Below are 20,590 nucleotides of genomic sequence, written 5' to 3'. Positions count from 1 at the left end.
GTCCTGTGTTCAGGGAGTTTTTTCAGATTGACTGTAAAAAGCATGAAAATCTTACAGTTTTTCCTATTACTCTGATGCATACTTATAAAACCTCAAAAGAACAAATCCTAATAAGGTAGTATTTTGATATTTTGCAGACCAGAAATGAGCCTTTGCTTTCATCCACAAAATCTTTATATTTTTTAATCCTACTAAAATCATATCTTTTTGGAAAGATGACTGCCATTGTGTCTAGTCCATATCTATACAACAGCCATAAAATGATTCTAAAGAACAAATTGTAGCTAGACACATGGTGGATGCTCAACAAATAATACTTTTGGATCAGTTAATTTAATGTGCCAATTAATATAACATGGGTAGTAGTTTCTTTAGTAGCACAACTGAATTAGTCTATCCTTTGTAAATTTCCTCTGTTCCCCATTTTTACAGCTAAAACCTCTTGGCATCATCCTTCTTCCTCTCTTTCTTTGCTTCAGTCTCTGAGGAAAAGGTAGTTCTTCCCATTGCAAAGGCTGTGTCTTCTACTTGTGCCTTTGTTCCCATCACCTCCCATCTATTCTGGAAGCTTGTTCCTTTAAATTCACTTTCTCTCTCTCTCTCTCTCTCTTTCTCTTTCACACACACACACACACACACACACACACACACACACGGTTCCAATCTTTCCTCTATTCACAGTCTTTATTTATATGCTTAGATAGATAGATGGTATAGAAGATATAGTTGGTGTAGCACTTGGAATTAGGAGAGGATATGGGTTCAAATTCTGCCTTTGGCATTTATTAGCTGTGTGACCATGAGGAATTCTCTTAATCCCTCTAAACCTATTTCCTTATCTGCAAAATGAGAATTATTAGCATATATAGAACCCTCCTAACTGAGCTGTTATGGAGTTCAAATGAGATAGTATATATAAAGTGTTTGGGGTGGCTAGGTGGCACAGTGAATAGAGCACTGGCCCTGGAGTCAGGAGGACCTGAGTTCAAATGCGGCCTCAGACACTTAACACAGAAACTAGCTGAGTGATCTTGGGCGAGTCACTTAACCCCAATTGCCCTCCAAAGAAAAAAGCAAAATAAAATAAAAATATATAAATTGCTTTATAAACTTTAAAGTGCTATATAAATGTCAGTTGTTATTATTATTATTATATCCTTCCCTGATGCCCAAAAACATGTTCAGATATCTTATATGCTAATGAAAAGGTTGGTGGGCAGCTGGCCTGATGAACCCAGTAGATTACAGGGTGTGGTAACCCTTTGGGGAAGACTTTGATTCTATCTCCATATAAAGAATGTAGGACATGCCCAGTGATAACTTGTTGAAATAATGGGGCAACCTCTCTTGGGGCATGGCTCGTGACACCTCTTCAAGTTTCATCAGTTGGAGGTGATTTAGTTGGCTTGGTATATTGTATATCAGAACTCTTATCCTTTTGTGCAAGCCCCATAAGTTGGGCCCTGTTAAAAGCTGGGCCTTTTTGACCCGTTTTCAAAGAGTTCTAATTGGCAATAGAACCAAGAGCATGTTTGAGTTAAAGGATAGGTGATGAGGGAACATGCCCACAGACTCCCTCCTCAGAGCCAGCAATGGCTGCCTTGGGAAAGAGGCACACAGAAGTACATCTTCTTACCAGTATGACGTGAGGGAAGAGTCCTTAGATACCAAGGTCCTAAGCCCCTTTTGAATATGTACCCACTACTCTAGTACTTCGGGCTTATACAGACCTGCTCTTAGAGTCAGCCGTCCACTAAAATAAATCCTACCTCTCTGACTCCTTTGCTTCCACTTTTCTCTAGGAATCATAAAAAATGACTGGAATATATTTCATGCCTAGGTTTCCACAGATGAAGGTAAAAAGGTCCCTAGCTCCCATAAAAGCTTTTAAGGTAACAGTGAAAAATGCAGATAAGGCATGACAGACTCACAATAGCCCATGAACAATACAGCTCTCCCTCCTCCTGAGCCTCTCTTTCTCCCCAGGGCCCTAGTCCCCCTAGCACTACTCTGAGTAAAGTCCCCTTAGAATGGAAACAGCTGTGATTGCTAGAGAGTTACCCCATCAGCATTCATTCTAGTGCAGAGATTCTTAACCTGGAGGCCATGAACTTGATTTTTGTTGTTGTTTTATTCTGATAGCTGTATTTCAGGATATTTAGTAGCTATATTTTTTTTAAAGCAATTGGGGTTGAGTAACTTTCTCAAGCTTACACAGCCAGTTATTTCTGGGTGTGGTGCTAAGTATCTGAGCCCAGATTCTATCCCAGGTCATCCTGACTCTGGGGCCAGTGCTCTTACTCACTGCGCCACTTGGCCACCCCTAAGCAATTGGAGTTAAGTAACTAGCTCAAGGTTACATGGCCAGGTGTTTCTGGGTGGGTGCTAAGTGTCTGAGCCCAGATTCAATCCCAGGTCATCCCAACTCTGGGCCGGTGCTCTTACTCACTGTGCTACCTGGCCGCCCTTTAGTAGCTATATTTTAAAAGATGCATTTCAATAAATTTAATTTCCTTTTTTAATCCTATGTATGTTATTTTTATGCATTTAAAAAACCTTCCTCTGAGAATGGGTCCATAAGCTTCACCAGACTTCCCAAAGGGTCCATGACACAGAGAAGGTTCAGAACTCCTCATCTGGTGAGTTATGTGTTTACTCTGGGGATGCAGATTTATGGTACTACCCTTATGGGCTTGGACTCCCCTAGAAGGAAAACAAATTTGGACTTTTTGGAAAGGCAGTTCTCTTCTCATCAGCTGTATGCTGGCTGAATGTCTTACCATAAGAATGGAAGACATAGTCCAGGTCTTTGTTCACCTATAACATGGCTCAGCCCTTGTTCCCCCAGCTCCAGGGCCATGTGCTCAGTCTTTTTCTAAGAGTCTCCTATTGCCCAGCTATTCCCCCTTCCCTCTCTAGAAGAATGGGTTCTGGAATATTCAGATTTGGATTTACTAAAGAGACAAACCTGAGACTTATGCTGCCAAGAAACTCCATTCTCTCTCTCTTGAAATATGGGTCACCTCAATCAGTTAGCATTTATTAAGGTGCCTACTATATTCCAGGTACTGTGCTGAATACTGTGCTCAAGCAAACTTTTTTTTTTTTGCTTTTTGGAGGGCATTTGGGGTTAAGTGACTTGCCGAAGGTCACAGGCTAGTTTTTGTGTTAAGTGTCTGAGGCCGCATTTGAACTCACGTCCTCCTGACTCCAGGGCCAGAGTTCTATTCACTGTGCCACCTAGCTGCCTCTCAAGCTAACTCTTAAGGACCTTGACATTCTCCAGGAAATCAACAATCAGTCAAGGAGGGTTCAGGAATTTTTACCCCTTAATCCATCTAATGCTGTCCAAGGTTTTGATCTCTTGGGCTTAGGGGTTATACTGCTGCCTTTCCATAGCTGAAGTCAAGTTCTAAGAGTCCAAGCACTTTCTTCTTGGGCCTCCTGAGTGAGAGCATGTGTGGTTGCAGTTGCCTCTGGCACAAGGCAACTAGTTCATTCCTAGTTGAAGAAAAAAGACTACATATCTATCCCCTATGCCTGCCTCCACCAGAACCCAGATCTGCTCTTTGTTATAATCTCTGAATTTCTCCAGAAAAGGGCAAAAAGGGTCAGCTTGACCCCATTTCAGAGGTCTAGCTCAAAGCGGCTGACTGAATCACAATAGCCCAAGCCAGCCAAATCATTCCCAGTTGATAAGTTGTCCATTCCCACTCCCACCTCTTCCCACACAAGCTATCTCCCATACATGTCTTCCTTTTCACAGACATATTTTTACACTCCTTGCTTCTGGCTTTCTTACCTCCTACTCACTTCTTATAATTCCTCATAATTGGGTTTCCAACCCCACCACTCAACTGAAATTTCTCCTTACAAAGTTTACAAAGATCTATTATTTGCTAAGTCCAATTGCTTCATCTCAGTCCTCAGTTTTCTAGCTTTTTCTGTAGCTTTGGACATTGTTGACCACTCCTTCCCCAACTTCCATGGCATTAATCTTATGGTTTTAGTTGTCATCTCTATGCAGGTAACTCCCATATCTACCTATTTAGGTTTTGTCTCTCTCCTGAGTTCATCCCACCTGTTGGCCATCTCTACCTAGACAAGTATTTCAAATTCAGTTTTTACAAAAGAGAACTCATTATCTTTTCCACTAGATACACTTCCTCCCTTCCTAACTTACATATTTTTGTGGGGAACAGCACCCTTCTTCCTATTCAAGGAGTCATCTTTCCCCTCTTCCTTACTCTCCCCCCCCCATTCCAGTCTTTTGCCAAATCTTTGGTTCTACCTCTATAAGATTTCTCCCATCTCTTCCCTTCTCTCTACTCATGCAGACACATCCTAACAAGACTTTTATCACCTCTTCTCTGCCCTATGTACAAGCTTCCTAGTGCTTCTCCAGTTTCTGGTCTTATCTTCTCCCCAATTCATCATTCCTAGATGCCAAAATACTGTTTTAGACCAACGTCTGATCTGTTACTGACCACTTTTCCTCAAGGATAAAATACAAAGGTCTCTGGCTCTGAAAGTCCTGTACAAACTGACTGCCTTTTCAGACTTATTTCACATTCTTCTTCTTCATGTATTCTACACTTAGCTATGGCAGCTTCCTTGCTGTTGTCTGTATAGTCTCTCATCACTGGCTTCTAGGACTTTGCATAGGCATGCCATGACTGGTGGGTAATTCCTAGATTCTAACTTCCTTCAGGGTCAGCTTATCTAAGTTGCTCTTTGTACATGAGGTGTTCTCTGATCCCAGCCACACTTGTGTATTAATGTTACCTTTTTCCCTCCAGGAGATTGTGAGTTCCTTGAGGACCAGGACTGTTTTAATGTTGTCTTTGTATCTCCAAGACCTTGTAGAATACCTTTCATAAAAATATTAGGTGCCTAATAAATGGACATTGAATTGAATGCAAATTAGACACCCCTTGTCTCATTCAACTGTCACCACTCGGTACATTTTCATGTGTGGCTGAGTAGTAACAAGAATAATATTATGCTAATTTTTATCATTTTTCTTCCTTCACATATCCTGAGATAATCTTAAAAGAGAGCTTCTATTCACTCTAGATGAAATTTAATGCTAAGATTGACTCTATGACAGACAAAAAGAAAGATGAGAAGTGGATCCAGAACAATAGCAACACTCCAAGTGGCCTAACAGGCATCTTAGTTGTCTTGTTTTCCAGCCTGGACTAAGTTAAACACATTCTGAACTTTAGAATTCCATCTTCACCTCTTGGGTTCTTTTCCCTTAAAAAAAAAAAAGAAAAAGAAACAGAGAGGGAGGTTAAGGGTTCTTATGGCTACCTTGATCACAGTAAATACTTATTATTCTTTTTCTTAGAATTTCAGCAGAGCCAAAACAAAATATACAGGCCATCAGCTAGTGATCAAATCACATGTATTTTTATATATTACATAAAGCAGCTCTGTATATTAAACAGTAGCTGCTAATTTTGTGCCATCTCATGGAAGAAAACATTTGAAGCATTATAAGAGATTTTTCTATAATAAAAAAGGATAGAGTTTTTTTAGTAAAGACTTGCATGATTATTTTTCCTTTGGCAGACTTAAGAACACATCAATTGAAAATACAGGAAAAAAAACTTTTATAATAATTAATTATTAAAAATTGTTAACTCCAGCACAGAGACAAAAGTTATTTTTAGTTTGGATGAATATAGGGATGGTTGCAGAAGCTATGGAATGAAGGAATTCTTAAGGGAATAATACCTAGAGCAGGCAATCCAAGCCAACAGTTAGCATGATATGGCAGATAGAACCCTAGATACTGAGTCAGGGAAGCAAATTTAAATTTCATCCCAGACATTTAACTAACTCTGTAATCATGAGCAAGACATTTAATTTCTTGGAACCTCAGTTTCAACATCTGTCAAATAGGGCTAAAATATTTATACTACCTAATTTACTGATTTGTTATCAGGAGATTACATTTTTCATAGCCCAAAGCAAAATATAAATGCAAGTTGTTAACAAATAACAAAATGTGAGTCATTATCATTAAATATGGTGAGATGACCTATAGAGAAAAATAGAAAACAGACTGTATCTCCATAGGCAAGGTGAAATATTAAAATAAATATCCATATAATTGCATTAAAATAATTCCTTAATGAAAAACTACAGGAAGTTGAATTAACTAGACAAGAGGTCTATCTAATTCTCCACTTTTCTTTGCCCATGTAGACCCAGGTTCAGTCACATATATGTGTAAGATATTTCTCTGCCCACCAGAGCTATCAGGGAACTGAAAAGTGATTTGGAAATTAAAAATAATTTATGAAATAAAAAGGAACAGCCCATCTCTAATGTTTAAGATATGGCTTCTGTATCTGAGGAAAAGGGGCTTTGTAGGATCATTCATTTATTCAATAAATATTTATTGAATACATGCACTGTGTGACAACTATACTGTACAAGGGGGATACAAAAATAAGACACAATCTGTGCCATCAAGAAACTTAGACTATCATGATGGTAATGAGGGATTAGCATAAAGAAAAGACAAAGGATGTTGAACGTGCAGCAAAAGAGGTCTAGAATACCATATTATTTCAGTGTACGGAGATGTTATTTGTGACTGGACAGAGGGGAGAGGAGTAGGGATTCAGGAAGGCTTCCGTCAAAGTCCATTTGGGCTTATTTTAATAACTGCCATCCACACTCATGAGCTTTCCTATAAAAAGCATTATTTCTAGTTGCTAACTTTTGTTACTAAAAAGAAAAGCACAGTTAGCAACCTTATTCCTCAAAGAAGAATGTGAACAACGAAAGTGTTTTACCTCCTAAGAATGCCTGTGTTTAACTGTTGAAGAACATAACCGTATTGTTCATTATAGAAGTTACTTTTTTATTTCTTGTCTGTATTTTAGGTAATATTTTTGAAACCAGGACAGAGAAGATAGAAGACATAGAACCAGATTTCACTGCCTAGACTTCCATTTCTGTGGCATTTCATTAGCAAATGTAACTCTGTTTGGAGATTTCTCTAAAATTTGTGTAGGCATTTCAGGTTACCGTACCATGTGGACGCTCTATAACATTTTACCTTCATGTTTGAATTGTTTTCACATATTTTTTCTGTAACATGGACAATCAAGCCATTAAATTGTTTCAGGGTCCTTTATCATCTTTAGAATTGATTTGTTACCCTTTGAAGGTCCCATATATTATCCAGTTAGTTTGGTATCCATTGTAACGAGCAGCTTTCTCTGTCCCTTTTTTCCCTTCATCTCCTTCATGTGATTGTGCACAGTATAATGCTGCATATTTATTTTAACTTAAGTTATGTAGATATAGAATACAGATAAAGACTGGCAATTCTCCTACACTGAGAGCACCCTGCTGAAAGCCAAAATAAACTTGACCTCCATTGGCTTAGAAGATAAAGTTTTCTTTTGGGGGACAGGATAGCTCTTATCTGTTAGAACAAGCTAGCTCTGTTATCAGTGGAACTAAAGTGAGACTTTGGAACAGATTAAGTGCTAATGATATCTCTGTTGTTGGGAACGAGAAAGCTTTTGAGCAATAGCGAGTATTTGTGAGATCTAGGCTCTCTCTACGTGATAGAAAGGTAGCTGATCAGAAATTGGAAATTTTAGTCAATCTTTATAATTAGCCTCCTAAAAACCCGACACAACAGTTTCATAGACTTTTTGAAAACTGTGTTTGCATGCATCAGATATTTGGACATCATGTGGACTCTGCCGTAGCCACAAAGGCTCTTAGTGAAATATTCTGTGTTTTGTTTTGTTTTTAATATTGTTATGCAACCAGTTTAAGCAAACTCAAAATATTAAAATCTGGGTTTATAGAAAAATATAAATTGGCAGATTCACTTTACAAAAGTATTTATCACAGGATTTCTCAAGATAACAAGCTAATGCATTTTAAACAGATTTGACTCACAAACAGTGAGCTTATTTATTTATATATAACTTTTTAGAAACACATCTTTTACATAAAGCAAAATAAAATTGGTAATAAGTGCCACTTTGGGCACTTTGGCAGACCAATCAGAAGGGCTAAAAAATAACCTTAATTTTTAAGGTGTGGACCCTCTGCTTCATCAATAGCTATGTTGACAGTCTAACATCTTTTGCCAGCATTTGTTTCATAGAATCATATAATATCCAATTCAATAAACATAATTAAGCCCCTGCTATGTGATGGGAACTGTTCTGGGGGTGCAAAAGCAAAAAGGAGACAGCCTCTGACTTCAAGGCACTAATCAGTGGTAAGCTCGAAAGAACCACAGATATGGTCTAGTCTGAGCCCTTCTTTTTCTGAGTCATTGAACTTGAAGCTAGAGAGGCTAAGTGATTTGTAGCAGGTCACATAACTAATTAGTAGTGGGGCCCAACTAGAACCAGGTCTCCTGATTCCTGTTCCACTGTGCTTTCTACTAGGCCCAACTACAAAATTAAAGTGAGATAAGAGGAGAACTCATAGATAAATTACTATTCCATTTTGATCATCAGCCAGTGAACTAATGTGAGTACTGAGTGTAGCTATGAAGTAATGAGACTGGTTTTTCCTGTATAGCTTATGGAATCAATCTTACTACTTTACAGTAACATCTTGAATATTGAGGGGGGAGGGGGTAATAGGATGAGATGATCCAGGGAAGCTGTTTTTGACACACCTTTATTTTTCCTTTTCTCAAATTGATTCTATTTTTTTTTAACCAGACAGTCTAATTGAAGAGCTAGAAACAAGAGCTTTTGTTTTTCTCTAGCACATTTTGAAAATTTGTCTTCTGCCTCTCAGAAGGAAATAGTTCTCAATGGAATCTAAAAGATAAATTGGTGACCTTTCAACTCCATTAAAATATAATGAATATGTTGCTAGTGAAGGTGAAAACGGTTGCTTTTGAACCATGGAATCTGTTAAATGTGTACCATGAACCTTCCAAACTATTTCCTTCTGAGGCTGGAGTAATCATTTGTACTATGGCTTGGAATTTTCAGCACTTCAGGAGGGGTGGGGGTTGTTGTAACCCAAAAATAATTGCAATGAATCCACAAATTGGAGTTACAAATTGTAAAACTGCAACAGTGAAATAATGTTTTGTAAATTTAAATTGTTTTTGTGTTTACCTACTGTGACTACTGTTCAGACTTTATTCAGAAATCTTTTATAGGCTTTATTAGCAAAGAAAAATCATTCCAAATCTATGAATAATGTCTCAATCTTATGTACATATGTTTTATTACTATGTAAATATTTAGATATTTTTAAATTACAATGTTCTTTAAAACAAATTCAACAAAGGACTAGTTGTGAAAATGGTGTATAACATTGTGTTGTGATATCAATTCCTGAGAAGCTCCTTATGTCCGTTCTGAAAGAAAACAATAAATAACTTTAATTGAACATGCATATTTCTTGCTTATGTACCAGATTCCTGTATGTATGAAAAAGAGTTAAAGCTGTCTGTTAATTAAAAGGTATTTATTAGTACTCCTGTTATTCTGTGCAAGAAGTTGTGTCTCCTTGTGGAGCTGATGGAAAATATATAGATTGCCTCCAAAATAAGATTCTTCAAATGTTGGAAAATAACAGACTCTGCCAGGCTGTTAGATCAATGACTATATCAAGTCCCACAATAACACTTGAGCATTAAGTGCTGATATGCTTGAAGCCTAATTTTAAATGAATTAGGTAGCTTTATAATCCTCACTTAAAAGGTTAAGCTCTGCTTCTATGGAAACAACACATCAGAAGGCCAAACCAATCTTCTGTAATGCAAAGTAGTTAAAACATAATGGCTTCATGCTTCACTTTTGAACACAGGAGGGCGCTACCCACTCCTATGGCAGCTCCCTGCCCCTTTTACCATCAGTGCTTTTCACTTTCCACAATATAGAGCCTTTCCTCTGGTCCTTCACCTCTGTACCTTGATCTGAAGAGCCCCCTACCTGGAGTAAGGCCTAGGGGGCTGAAGCTAAATAGGAACTTCCCCTCCTCCCTCACCAGTAAAGGGGGAGCAAAGCCAGTTGATGGCACAGAAAAGATTACTCAGACCTAGGGACTGGCCAGCTACCAGCCACCACTTTCATACTGACCCCACAGACTACCTCTCCCTTCTTTTCCTCTTTAGGGCTGTTGTCTTTTTTTTTTTTTAAAGCAATTGCGGTTAAGTAACTTGCTCAAGATTACACAGCCAGTTATTTTGTGTGGGTGCTAAGTATCTGAGACCTGAACTGATCCCGGGTCTCCCAACTCCAGGCTGCGCTCTTACTCAATGCGCCACCTGGCCACCCCTAGGGCTACTGTCTTTATGGGAATTTCAGCCAGGCGTAGGTGTGGGAAGAAGAAAGGGGTGGACACTGTGGTGTACTCTGGATCTAACAAACTCTTAGGAATGGCCCTGCCCATCATGCAGTCGTGGTACTCTGTCTCTGACACCACCCCTCAAGGGTATAGAGCCAGTGAGGAGGGAAAATCTTTATCCACCTGAAGCAAAGGAGCAGAGAGATAATTGTTTTAGGAGCTCCTCCAAAAGACCAAGTCACAGCTGAAGAAAGAAATATTAAGTGAAATTGAAGGGGGCACCAAGAAGGCTGTAAACCTTGGACCCTTTCTGATCCCAAAGGGAAACATGAGGCATATTTAACTAAAATTTATTTCATTCAGTTTAATCCTGCTCAACCTTTGAAAATATCGCAAATTAAAGATGCCTTCATGACTAGTAGATTAGAGTGGCCTCCTGAAGGGAACCACCAAAAGATTCAGCGGTTTTGTTAAAACAGTGGCTCAGTTTGTCATCTTTCACGCTGTACTCCTAACATTACTCCAAGGAGCTTGTGCAGTAAGTTGTGTCTCCTTGTGTAGTTAATGAGAAACACAGATTGCCACCAAAACAAGGTTTTATAAATGTCAGAAACCATCAGGAAAACTATTAAATTGTCAGGCTACCAGACTGAGATTTTTTTTTCTGCCACCAAATAATGAATGATAAAATCCCTACTACCTGGCATTCTCAGGTGGCACCCACCCCAATCAGTAAAAATTTGGAACACACCCTCCACATATGATGTGTCCAAAAAGTCTTAGTGCAGTTAAACTCCACACCCTGTACATTTAAAAATTATATACATCACTACTTTAATAGCATGTTGTATATATTGTACAACATTTGTAAAGTGTAGAGATTAGATAAAAAGATATATTTAAAATATTTTATTAAAAAGTAGTACAAAATCCTTTTTTCTCTCACTAAAATATGTGTATATATATATATATATATCTACATATATATATTATTTTCTGTGACAGTGATGTCTTTGAACATGCTTCATTATTTCCAGAAAATTCATGTGTATATCTTGGGGGATAAAAAGGATTCTTAAATAATAATTGTTAATAATCATTCAATTTGATCAATGTGAAACGTGAAATCAATATGAAAAAGTGGATTTTCTTTTTTTAAGCTACTTTTTAAAAAATCAAATGTTACATGACGCACTGATCAAAAAATATAGGTCGTAACTGTAAATAAACCTAACAGGAAGAGTCATGTTTCTGTGTATACGTATTAACTCCATATAAAACAAAAACAAGAAAATTTACTTTTATCCATAAGTTTCCCAAAGATCCTTCCCCCCCTTTTTTAACCAAGTGCTGCATAATGGATGGTACCTTAATTTCCTATTCTTTTTATTTTGTTTTATTCTGCTTTTTGGAGGGGGGCCGGTAGGGCACTTGGGGTTAAGTGACTTGCCAAGGTCACACGGCTAGCTTTTGTGTTGTTTCTGAGGCTGGATTTGAACTCAGGTCCTCCTGACTCTAGAGTGGGTGCTCTATTCACTGCACCACCTAGCTGCCCCTTAGTTTCCTATTCTTGAGTGGCTATTATGGTTTGTTTCCATATAAATAATACAAAAAAACAAGAAGACTAGTTTGGCTAAAATGTAAAGTGCAAGAAGGTAACTGATATACAAATGTGAAAAATTAGAATGAACAGACTATGAAGGGCTTTAAATGCCAAATAGGGAACTTATGTTTGATACTAGAATCAGTAGGAAGCCACTGGAGTTTAATGAGTAGGGGGACAACATGGTCGGTCTTGCCTTTAAGGAAAATCACTGGCAGCAATTTGGAGGATGTATTATTTTAGAGGGGAGACCCTTAAGTCAGAGTGATCACTTAGGAAGCTACTGCAATAGTTCATGTGAGAGATAATAAAGGCCCGGACTAGGATGGTGGTTGGGTGCTTGGAGGAGAGAAGGGGACAGATTTGGGAGCAAATAAATGACGACAACACCAAGATTCAAAATGTGGTAGATTGTAAGGATGGTAGTACCCTCAACAGAATAGGGATAGGTTTGGGGAGATGGTAATATAATGAGATCTAGAATGCAGATTGAAAACCATCTCTGTCTGACCGTCCTCTGCCATTGGATCCCACTAAACCAAAAGGTGGGGGGTTGGAGGGGAGGTGTGGTGGCAGAGCTCATTCTAGTCCTTGTCCCAGAGCACCAACCCTTAAGCTGGTTCCTTTCTCTACACCAGAACAAAAGGAGTTTTTCCTGATGGCCCCACAAAAGAGCCAGGGCAGGGGACATTGGAGGCAATGGTGATATCAATAATCAGTAAAAGGGGAGGAGGCAGTAGGAGTAATGACTTTCTCAAAAGAAGCAGCCCCAGTAGGAGGCAATAACATAGCAACATTCTCCTCCTTATCTGTACCTGCTCATCTCTGCATGGTCCCATAGCAAGCACACGTACCCACTTCAGTGCCTAAAAGTCAACCCTCTTAAATCATGGGAAACTTATGTTGGTGGATCAATCAAGAGTTTGCCAACACAAGGTAAGCGTATGGTTGCAATAATGATTCAAAGTAATGCTTTAGAATTATGCTGCAAAACTTCAACTTCTTCATGGGCATTCCCTCCATCTGTAGATCACAAACCACTGACATCTTTGTCCTCTCATATTTACTCTGTAGAGGCTTTGCCAAATATTCTCATTGCATTGTTTTAGATCATTTTACATTTATATCTGTAACAGGCAAGTCTGATTTGAGCCATTAGGTACCAATGGTATATTAGAACAAAATGAGACCCCCATTGGTCATTCAGCAGTTAACAAAAGATTTACTTAGCAGTAGCATAGGAAGGATATTCAACAAGGTATTAGAACATCTAGTTTGGATCAGTGGGGAGTTCAAGGGACATCTTACCTCCAAAGTGAAAAAAAATGGTCTGGTCAGCAGGACAGAGTGTGGTGACTCACAGTATTATATGATAAAATGCTATGTGAGATATATCTTCAGTGCCTGTTCTAGATATACAGTGTGTACTGATTATTAACTTGAGGTACTGACCATTTGATTTACATATGATAGTCTGCACAACAGACATTTTCATCTATCTGGATCTTTTTTCCTGTATGGATTTTAAGTTTACTATTTTTGAGCTGTAACTCATGGCCCAAAACTAAAGTTTAAGTTTACATGGTCCCGATTCAATCTTGAAGAGGAAAAGGGTGATTTTCACAATCTGTTTGGCTCTTGACTCCTCCCCAGGAATTCCCTTGGAATATCGGAATTTAATTTATGTCTAGGTGGATTGTCTATTAGAAGTAATTGATTCTAGCCCCTTAATTTTATAGATGAAGAATCTGGGGCCTAGAGCAATTTACTGACTTCTTGGGGTCGCACACAGTGTCTAAGGTGGGACATGAACACAAGTCTTCCTTATCATGCCTTACAGACTCCCTTCTTCTCTTCAAAACTTAGCTTAAGTGACACCACCTACAGGAAACCCATCCTTATTCTCCCCAGTTGCTAGTAACCTCTCCCAGGAGATCACACCCCCTAGCTGTCGATGAAGCCCAAGGTTTGACCTCTTCTCTCCTATACCCTCTCATTTAGTGACCTAGTCAGCTCCTGTGTCATATTTATGCAGATGATTCTATACAATCTGCCTCAGTCTCTCTTCTGAACTCCATTCTTTCATCATCAGCTGCGTATTTGACATTTCAAACTGACTGTCCTATAGGTATCTCAAACTCAGTGTGTCCAAAACAGAACTCATTAACTTTCCTCCAAAACCCTCTTCTCTTCTGAACTTCCTAATTTCTGTTGAGGATACAAGTCACACAGATTTATAATCTCAGCATCTCTATTCACTCCTTACTCTCCCACCCCACATAGTTAATCCATTGCCAAAACTTGCTATTTCTATTTCTAAAACATCTCTTATATCTGACCTTTTTTCACTACTCCTACAGCCATAATCTTAACTTAGATCCTCTTCACCTCTTGCCTGAATGGGCAAGTGTGCTGCTAATCAGTTGTCCTGCCTTGTCTTTCACCATTCACAACATATACTCCACATAGTGGCCAAAGTTATTTTCCTTACTAAGATCAATCTCAGGGAGTCCAGTGGTTCAATCCATTTAACAGAAATGCCATGCGCTATGAAGGGCCCAGCCACAGGGTGACATGCTTGGTTAACTCCAGCAAAACCTATGCCCAGTGGCCAGTCATTGATCTTGTCCAGTCCATCAGCAGCCAGGTCTGCTTTGGGATCATCCAGGCACTTTAACAACTTGCTTTGTCCAATTTAGCAAAGCCATTCCCCACAACCAACTGATTGAAATGAGAAAGGAAGTCAGGACTCCAGAGCAGTGAATTGTCCTGGCCTCAAGGGTTTCCTACTTGTGTTCTTCTGTAATGTTAATGGAATCTGAAGATCTTTCAAGCCCCCTTGTATTGGCAAGTAAGCAGGTACTTAGCACCTTGTTTCAAGTTAACACCTTGTTTAAGCTATTTAATTAACACAAGTAGTCAACACCTTGGGAAGAAGTTGCTGATGTAACAGGAAGGGGCAGGACAGGGAGGAGCTAACAAGTATATAAGGAAGAGCACCAGCTAGACAGACAGAATTTTCCAGGGGTAAGCATGGAGGAGGCAGGGCAGCTGCTGGTGGTGGGGCAGAGGGAGAGGGGAAATTTTCTCTCAGTGACCATCTGGAGGCCGCAGCTTCTGCTGAGATCTTTCTTCTGCTGAGACCTTTCCTGTGGGAATTTCTGCTGAGAACTTCCAAGAACCAGGCTGAGGAGGTATGGTAAGTGAGAGAGGAGGATCCCTGCTTGAGGGAGCCTGTTCTGTTGTGAAGGCTTGGCAATGTGGGTGTTCACTACATTAACCATGTGTACCAACTTCATGGTTACTGTAATGACTTTGGCTTTCTGGTTCTGGGACTCAGTTTACTGGTATTTTAATAAAGGCTTTAGTTCTATGCTCCATATAGAGAGCCTGTTACATTTTGTGATTCACAACTATACCAGTATATTCATAACCGCTGTGGGTGTTGGGATCTTGTATTATTGTTACATCTTCATTGCCATTGTAATGTAAGCGTGGATATGGTCTTTTCCCCTGCGGACTCCATGTATATTAATGGAAGACTGCACCTCAAAATTTGGGGGGAAATGCTTGATAACCACTACTCTTACTATGCTGTTTGAGTAAATGCCTTTGTTACTGGCTGTCAAGGAAATTGAGGCAAGGCAATCCTTTTACACCTCTCTATCCCTCCTTAAATTTCTGTTTCCCTTCCTCCACCCTCTCAACTTCATATATCACTGAAAAAAATGGGTAGCTGTGATAGTAATGGCAATTAAAGATTCCCCCGTATTGGCTTGGTTTTCAAACTGATTGTGTTAAAACCCAGAGCTTGTTAATCCCACCTGTGGGATGGACTTGTTGATGTGAAAAGAAAGTCCTGAACTGGGAGGAGCTGGTGACGTACATTTGGAGAGACAAGTGAGAGGCAGAAGACACTTTTTTTGGAAGCAGCACCTCGTGGAGAGAGAGAGAGACTAACAGAATTGCTGGTGGCCGCTTTGAATCGCCCTGGACTTTTGAGACCTGCCCCCTGAGCTGCCAAGGACTGAGGAGACATGGCTGTTTTGCTGGTACTTTGTCTGTCTGTTTTGATGTTGTTTTGCCAGATTTGTCCACTGGTGAAAGACTGTCCTGTTGAAGCCCTGAGACTGTCCTGCAGACAGAGTGAATACTGTCCACTGGTGAAGGGCAGTGCTGTTGTTGCAGGGGTCTGGGAACCTTTCTGTTGGTTCAGAAGCCCTGAAGAAGGATTTTCTTGTTGTATGTTTACAGAAATCCTGGGAGAGGGTTTTGCTAATGTTTTCAGGGGTTCTAGGACTGTTCTACAGACAGAGGATGAATTAATGAAGAGACTGACAATGTATCTTGTGGCCTTGCTAAGCCTTGTCTCCCCAGGAACTAAGATTGCTGAGAACTTGCCTTGTGTCAAGATGAAGAAAAGACCTCCATTTGGGTATTAAGTGCTGAGCTTAAACTTGATGTAACTCTGGGGTAGATTCAATTGTGATCCAGGGGTGGGGAACTTTTGACCTTATGTTTGGAAACTAATCTCCATTTGAGAAGAGGGACTTTGTGGTGGATTAAATTAAGGTATAGCCTAGGGGTGGAGAAGTATTTAGAACAGAGACTTTGTAATTGATTGAATGATTGGAAGGTCCTGGGGTGAGGTAGTCCTTGGAGATTATTTAATCACATTTAGTAAATGCTGTATTTGGAATGATGTCATGTTTTGATCTTCTCTGTTCTTGGTTGGTCACTGAATAAAATGGAGAGCCACCTATGCTGGTATTCTGAACCTTGGGAAGTTGCCTTTCCTTGGCATTACATTACAGTAGCATTCACTGAAAATCCCTTCTTCTCCCCTTCTCCTCATTTGCTGTCACACAGATGCTTTCTGCCTTCTCTTCCTTCACCATGTCTCACATGGAAAAGTGGCCCTTCTCCTTGCCAAGGCAAACCTCTCTACAGGCACAAATGATCTCATTTCTTCCTTTCTCCTCCAGCAGTGTGCTCTCCTCTATCATCCCCACTCTCACTAATCTTCAATTTTTCCAGCTGCTTCCCTACTGCCCATAAAGACAACCATGTCTCCCCCATCCTAAAAAACAAAACAAAAATATCTCATGCCATCCTTACATTCCTGCTAGAACTAGATGTAGTTCTGTATCTCCCATTTTATGACTAACCTCCCTGGGGCCAACTACAATAGGTGCCTCTACTTCCTGTCCTCTCGCTCTGCAGTCTAACTTCTAACATCATCATTCAACTGAAACAGGGCTCTTCAAAGTTACCAAAGATCTCCTAATTGCTCAATCTAATGACCTTTCCTCCAGTCTCATCCATCTTGACCTTTCTGCAGCGTTGGACACCACCAATCACCCTCTCCTCCTTGGTCAGCTTTTCTTTCTAGGCTTTCAAGACACTGCTCTCTCTCTGTTCTCATACCTGTCTGACCATTCATCTATCTTTTGCTGAATCTTCATCCAGGTCATGCCCACAAACCATGGGTATCCCTCCAGGCTCTTTCCTGAGCCATCTTTGCTTCTTCCTCTCCACCATTTCTCTTGGTTATCTCTTCAGTATCCATGGATTCAATTATTACCTCTGTGTAGATTATTCTCATATTTATTTATCCAGCTGTAACTGGAATTACTGTAACTATTGTCTTGCATCCTGGCCTTGCCTATCAGATATTTCAAACTCATGAGTTGAGTTGGTTAACATTTCTTAAGCACCTACTGAGTTCCAGGCACTGTTCTAAGTGTTGGGGATACAGATATGAAAAAAAGGAGACAGCCACTGCCCTCAAAGAGCTTATAAAGGGTTAAAACAACACAATAAAGATGAAAAGGTGGGGGTAGAAGAGGGAAGGTATCCAGCCAGGGGCAGAAGAATGTTGGAGAACCCAAAGAGGGTCAAAAAGAACACAGCCAGGGGGAAATGAAGCGTCTGAGATGTCAGTCCTGTCCCCTCTCCTTCTGAGGAGGAGTTTATGGTTCCAACCTCCCACCAGAGGGGCAGAGGGTACCAACGAGGTGTGAGTAATAAGACTGATTGGATTTGTAAGATGATGAGATTTCCCAGCAATAGGTTTAGTGGGAGCATTGTGGAGAAAGTACAAAATGAGTACAGCTAAGTGGGAAATGAGATGTCTGACTACATCAAACTGAATGTCCCATTGACACTTCAAGCTCAGCATATGCCAGCAGAACTCATTTTTCTCCCCTAAACCCTCCTCTCTTCCTGACTTCCCTGTTAGTGTTGAGAGTACCATTGGTAATGTCAGTACATGGTATATGATCAGTCCTTCAGTCACCCAGGTGTCATTCTCTGCTCCTCACTTTTTCCTCCTCTCATATCCAATCTTCTGCCATGGCCTGTCGATTTTACCTTCATAATATCTCTCTTATACACACCCTTCCCTCCTCTGACACTGCCACCAGTTTGGGGCAGGCCCTTATCATCTTACCTCTAGCCCACTGATTGGTCTCCAGTGTCTCCCAAACCAGTCCATCTTCCACTTTGCTGTCAAATTTCTCTTCCAAAAGATCAGGTCTGATAGTGTCATGCCCCTCTTCCCCTCATCCCACCCCCTATTCAACAAATTCCAGTGGCTCCCTTTGACCTCCAGATTCCAGTATAAAATCTTCTGTTTGACTTTTAAAGGCTCTCATAACCTGACCCCTTCTATCTTCCCAGTGTCTTTACACGTTCTTCCCCTCCATGTGACATTGGCTTCCTTGCTTCCTTGCTTCCCCCACACAACATTCCATCTCCTGATGCCATGATTTTCTCCAACTGAATTCCATAGTGCCCCATGTCTCCTATCTGTCTCTCTCCTCATCTTTTCCTCCCAGCCTCCCTGGCTTCCTTCAAGTCTTAGTTAAAATTCTGCATTTTACAAGAAGCCTTTGCTGATCCCCCAAAGTACCAGTGCCTTCCCCTTTGAGATTGTCTTCAAAATATAGATATAGATAGCTATGTCTTGTTTCTATGCAATTGTATAGTTTGTGTGTGTTGTTTGTATATAGTTGTTTGAATGTTATCTCCCACATTGGTCTATGAGTTCCTTGAGAGTACAGACTGTTTCTACCTCCTTTGCACCCCCAGCATTTAGTATAATAGCACCTGGAACATAGTGGCCACTTAATAAATGTATATTGATTTGAGAAGCACAATGGTAATTCATAAGCAAAGTGTATATATAGCCTAATGTGTGTGTTCATGTGCATGTGTGTGTGTATGTATGTATGTATGGCCAAGGTGTGTGAGCCAATTTTAATGTGGTAGGTTAGACAAGTTTACCATTTGCAAGGAGCCCACCTGGTTAAGAGGGAAACTCCTTAAGGAGACACAGCAGAGATTCCAGAGGGCTTTACCCAGATTCTCCTGAGCATACCTTCTTCAAAGGATCATGGATTTCACTCTTCTGGGGCTTGATGCAAATCAAGTCAAGTCAACAAGAATTTGTTAAACACTTAACAAGGGCCAAGCCTTGGGTTTACAAAGAAGGGCAATCTGGGACAGTTCCTACCACCAAGACACTCACCTTCTAGTACACAGTGTCATCCTATAACTAGGAACATACTGAGTGACTCATCATCCGTAGGAAATCTCTCTTCCATTTGAACCTGCAAAAAAACCCAATAATAGCCAACATTTATAAAGTACTTCAAAGTTTGCAAATCACTTTACATACATTATTTCCTTAATTCCTCAGAATAACACTATGACATAGCTAGCTCTTGTCCCTATTTTATAGAAGAAATTGGTCCAGAAAAGCTAAGCAACTTGCCTGAGGTCACAGGAGGCAGGATTAGAACCCAGGTCCTCCTGATTCCAACTCCAGCACTCCTTTCACTACACCTTATTCAAAGAAGAAAGAAAGGAAACCACATTTATTTAGCACCTACTATGTGCTAGGCATCGTGCTAGTCACTTGTGTTATTTCACTGGACCTTCACAACAAATCCTCTGAGGTAAATTCCGCTATTATCTTCATTTTACAGTTGAGAACACTGAGGCAGGCAGTTATGAAGTAATTTGCCCAGGGTTACACAGTTAGTAAGTATCCGAGGTCATATTTAAATTCAGGTCTTCCTGACACCAGGCTCAGGTCTTTATCCATTGTGCTGCCAGGCTGCCACTGACAATGGCAAATACCTTTTATGTGCCCTGCTATTCATACATACATATGTATATGTATGTTCTCTGGGTGTGTGTATGTGTGTATACACACACACAGATGTTAGCTATTGAGGCTTAAAAACTTCAAGAATTTTAAGACCTTTTATATAAACACACACACACACACATGCACATGAGTACACACACATGCACACATAGAAATTTAGACCTTCTGAAAAATCTGTGAAGTAGCAGACATTTCCTCATTATTCATTATAGAATGAAAACTGTCATACAGATTTGGGGTAGGGTTAACCTGAATGACCCCAGGATGAGTCAAAATGGTTTATTAATATTCACAGCCAAGCACAGTATTAGAGAGTATAGACAGATGGATGGAGATTCATTCAGAGACAGAATTGCATGTGGCCCTTCTCACCCCCTCTTCCCATGGGGTAGCATGCAGTGGTGCAGTGGGATCTCTACTCTGATTAAAGGCCCAGAGCCACTGGGGTCTCAGATTTACATAGTTTTCAGTCCAAGGGCCAGCCTTGGCAGCTGCCATGTTCCCAA

At 40.1% G+C, this 20,590-nt stretch overlaps 2 protein-coding genes across 5 annotated transcripts in view; one reads left to right on the top strand and one right to left on the bottom strand.

The window, feature by feature from the left end:
* The window catches only part of LOC138175848 (BEN domain-containing protein 7-like), a 136,594-nt gene extending 127,189 nt beyond the window's left edge, over positions 1-9,405 (top strand). For all 4 annotated transcript variants that reach the window (XM_069106425.1, XM_069106423.1, XM_069106426.1 and 1 more), the window contains one exon: positions 6,903-9,405. In XM_069106425.1, the coding sequence (XP_068962526.1) occupies positions 6,903-6,964 (62 nt within the window). In that variant the 3' untranslated portion in view covers positions 6,965-9,405. The remainder of the gene's footprint in view (positions 1-6,902) is intronic.
* Positions 1-20,590, bottom strand: part of PRPF18 (pre-mRNA processing factor 18) — a 533,171-nt gene that overhangs the window by 275,303 nt on the left and 237,278 nt on the right. The window lies entirely within an intron of this gene.

The sequence above is a fragment of the Petaurus breviceps genome, unplaced genomic scaffold, assembly GCF_028583685.1.
Source record: "Petaurus breviceps papuanus isolate PSGF00001 unplaced genomic scaffold, PetGlider_PUasm1.0 79, whole genome shotgun sequence".
NCBI classification, from domain to species: Eukaryota; Metazoa; Chordata; class Mammalia; order Diprotodontia; family Petauridae; genus Petaurus; species Petaurus breviceps.
Note: the sequence above shows the minus strand (reverse complement) of the source record. Positions and strands in the feature narration are given on the sequence as shown.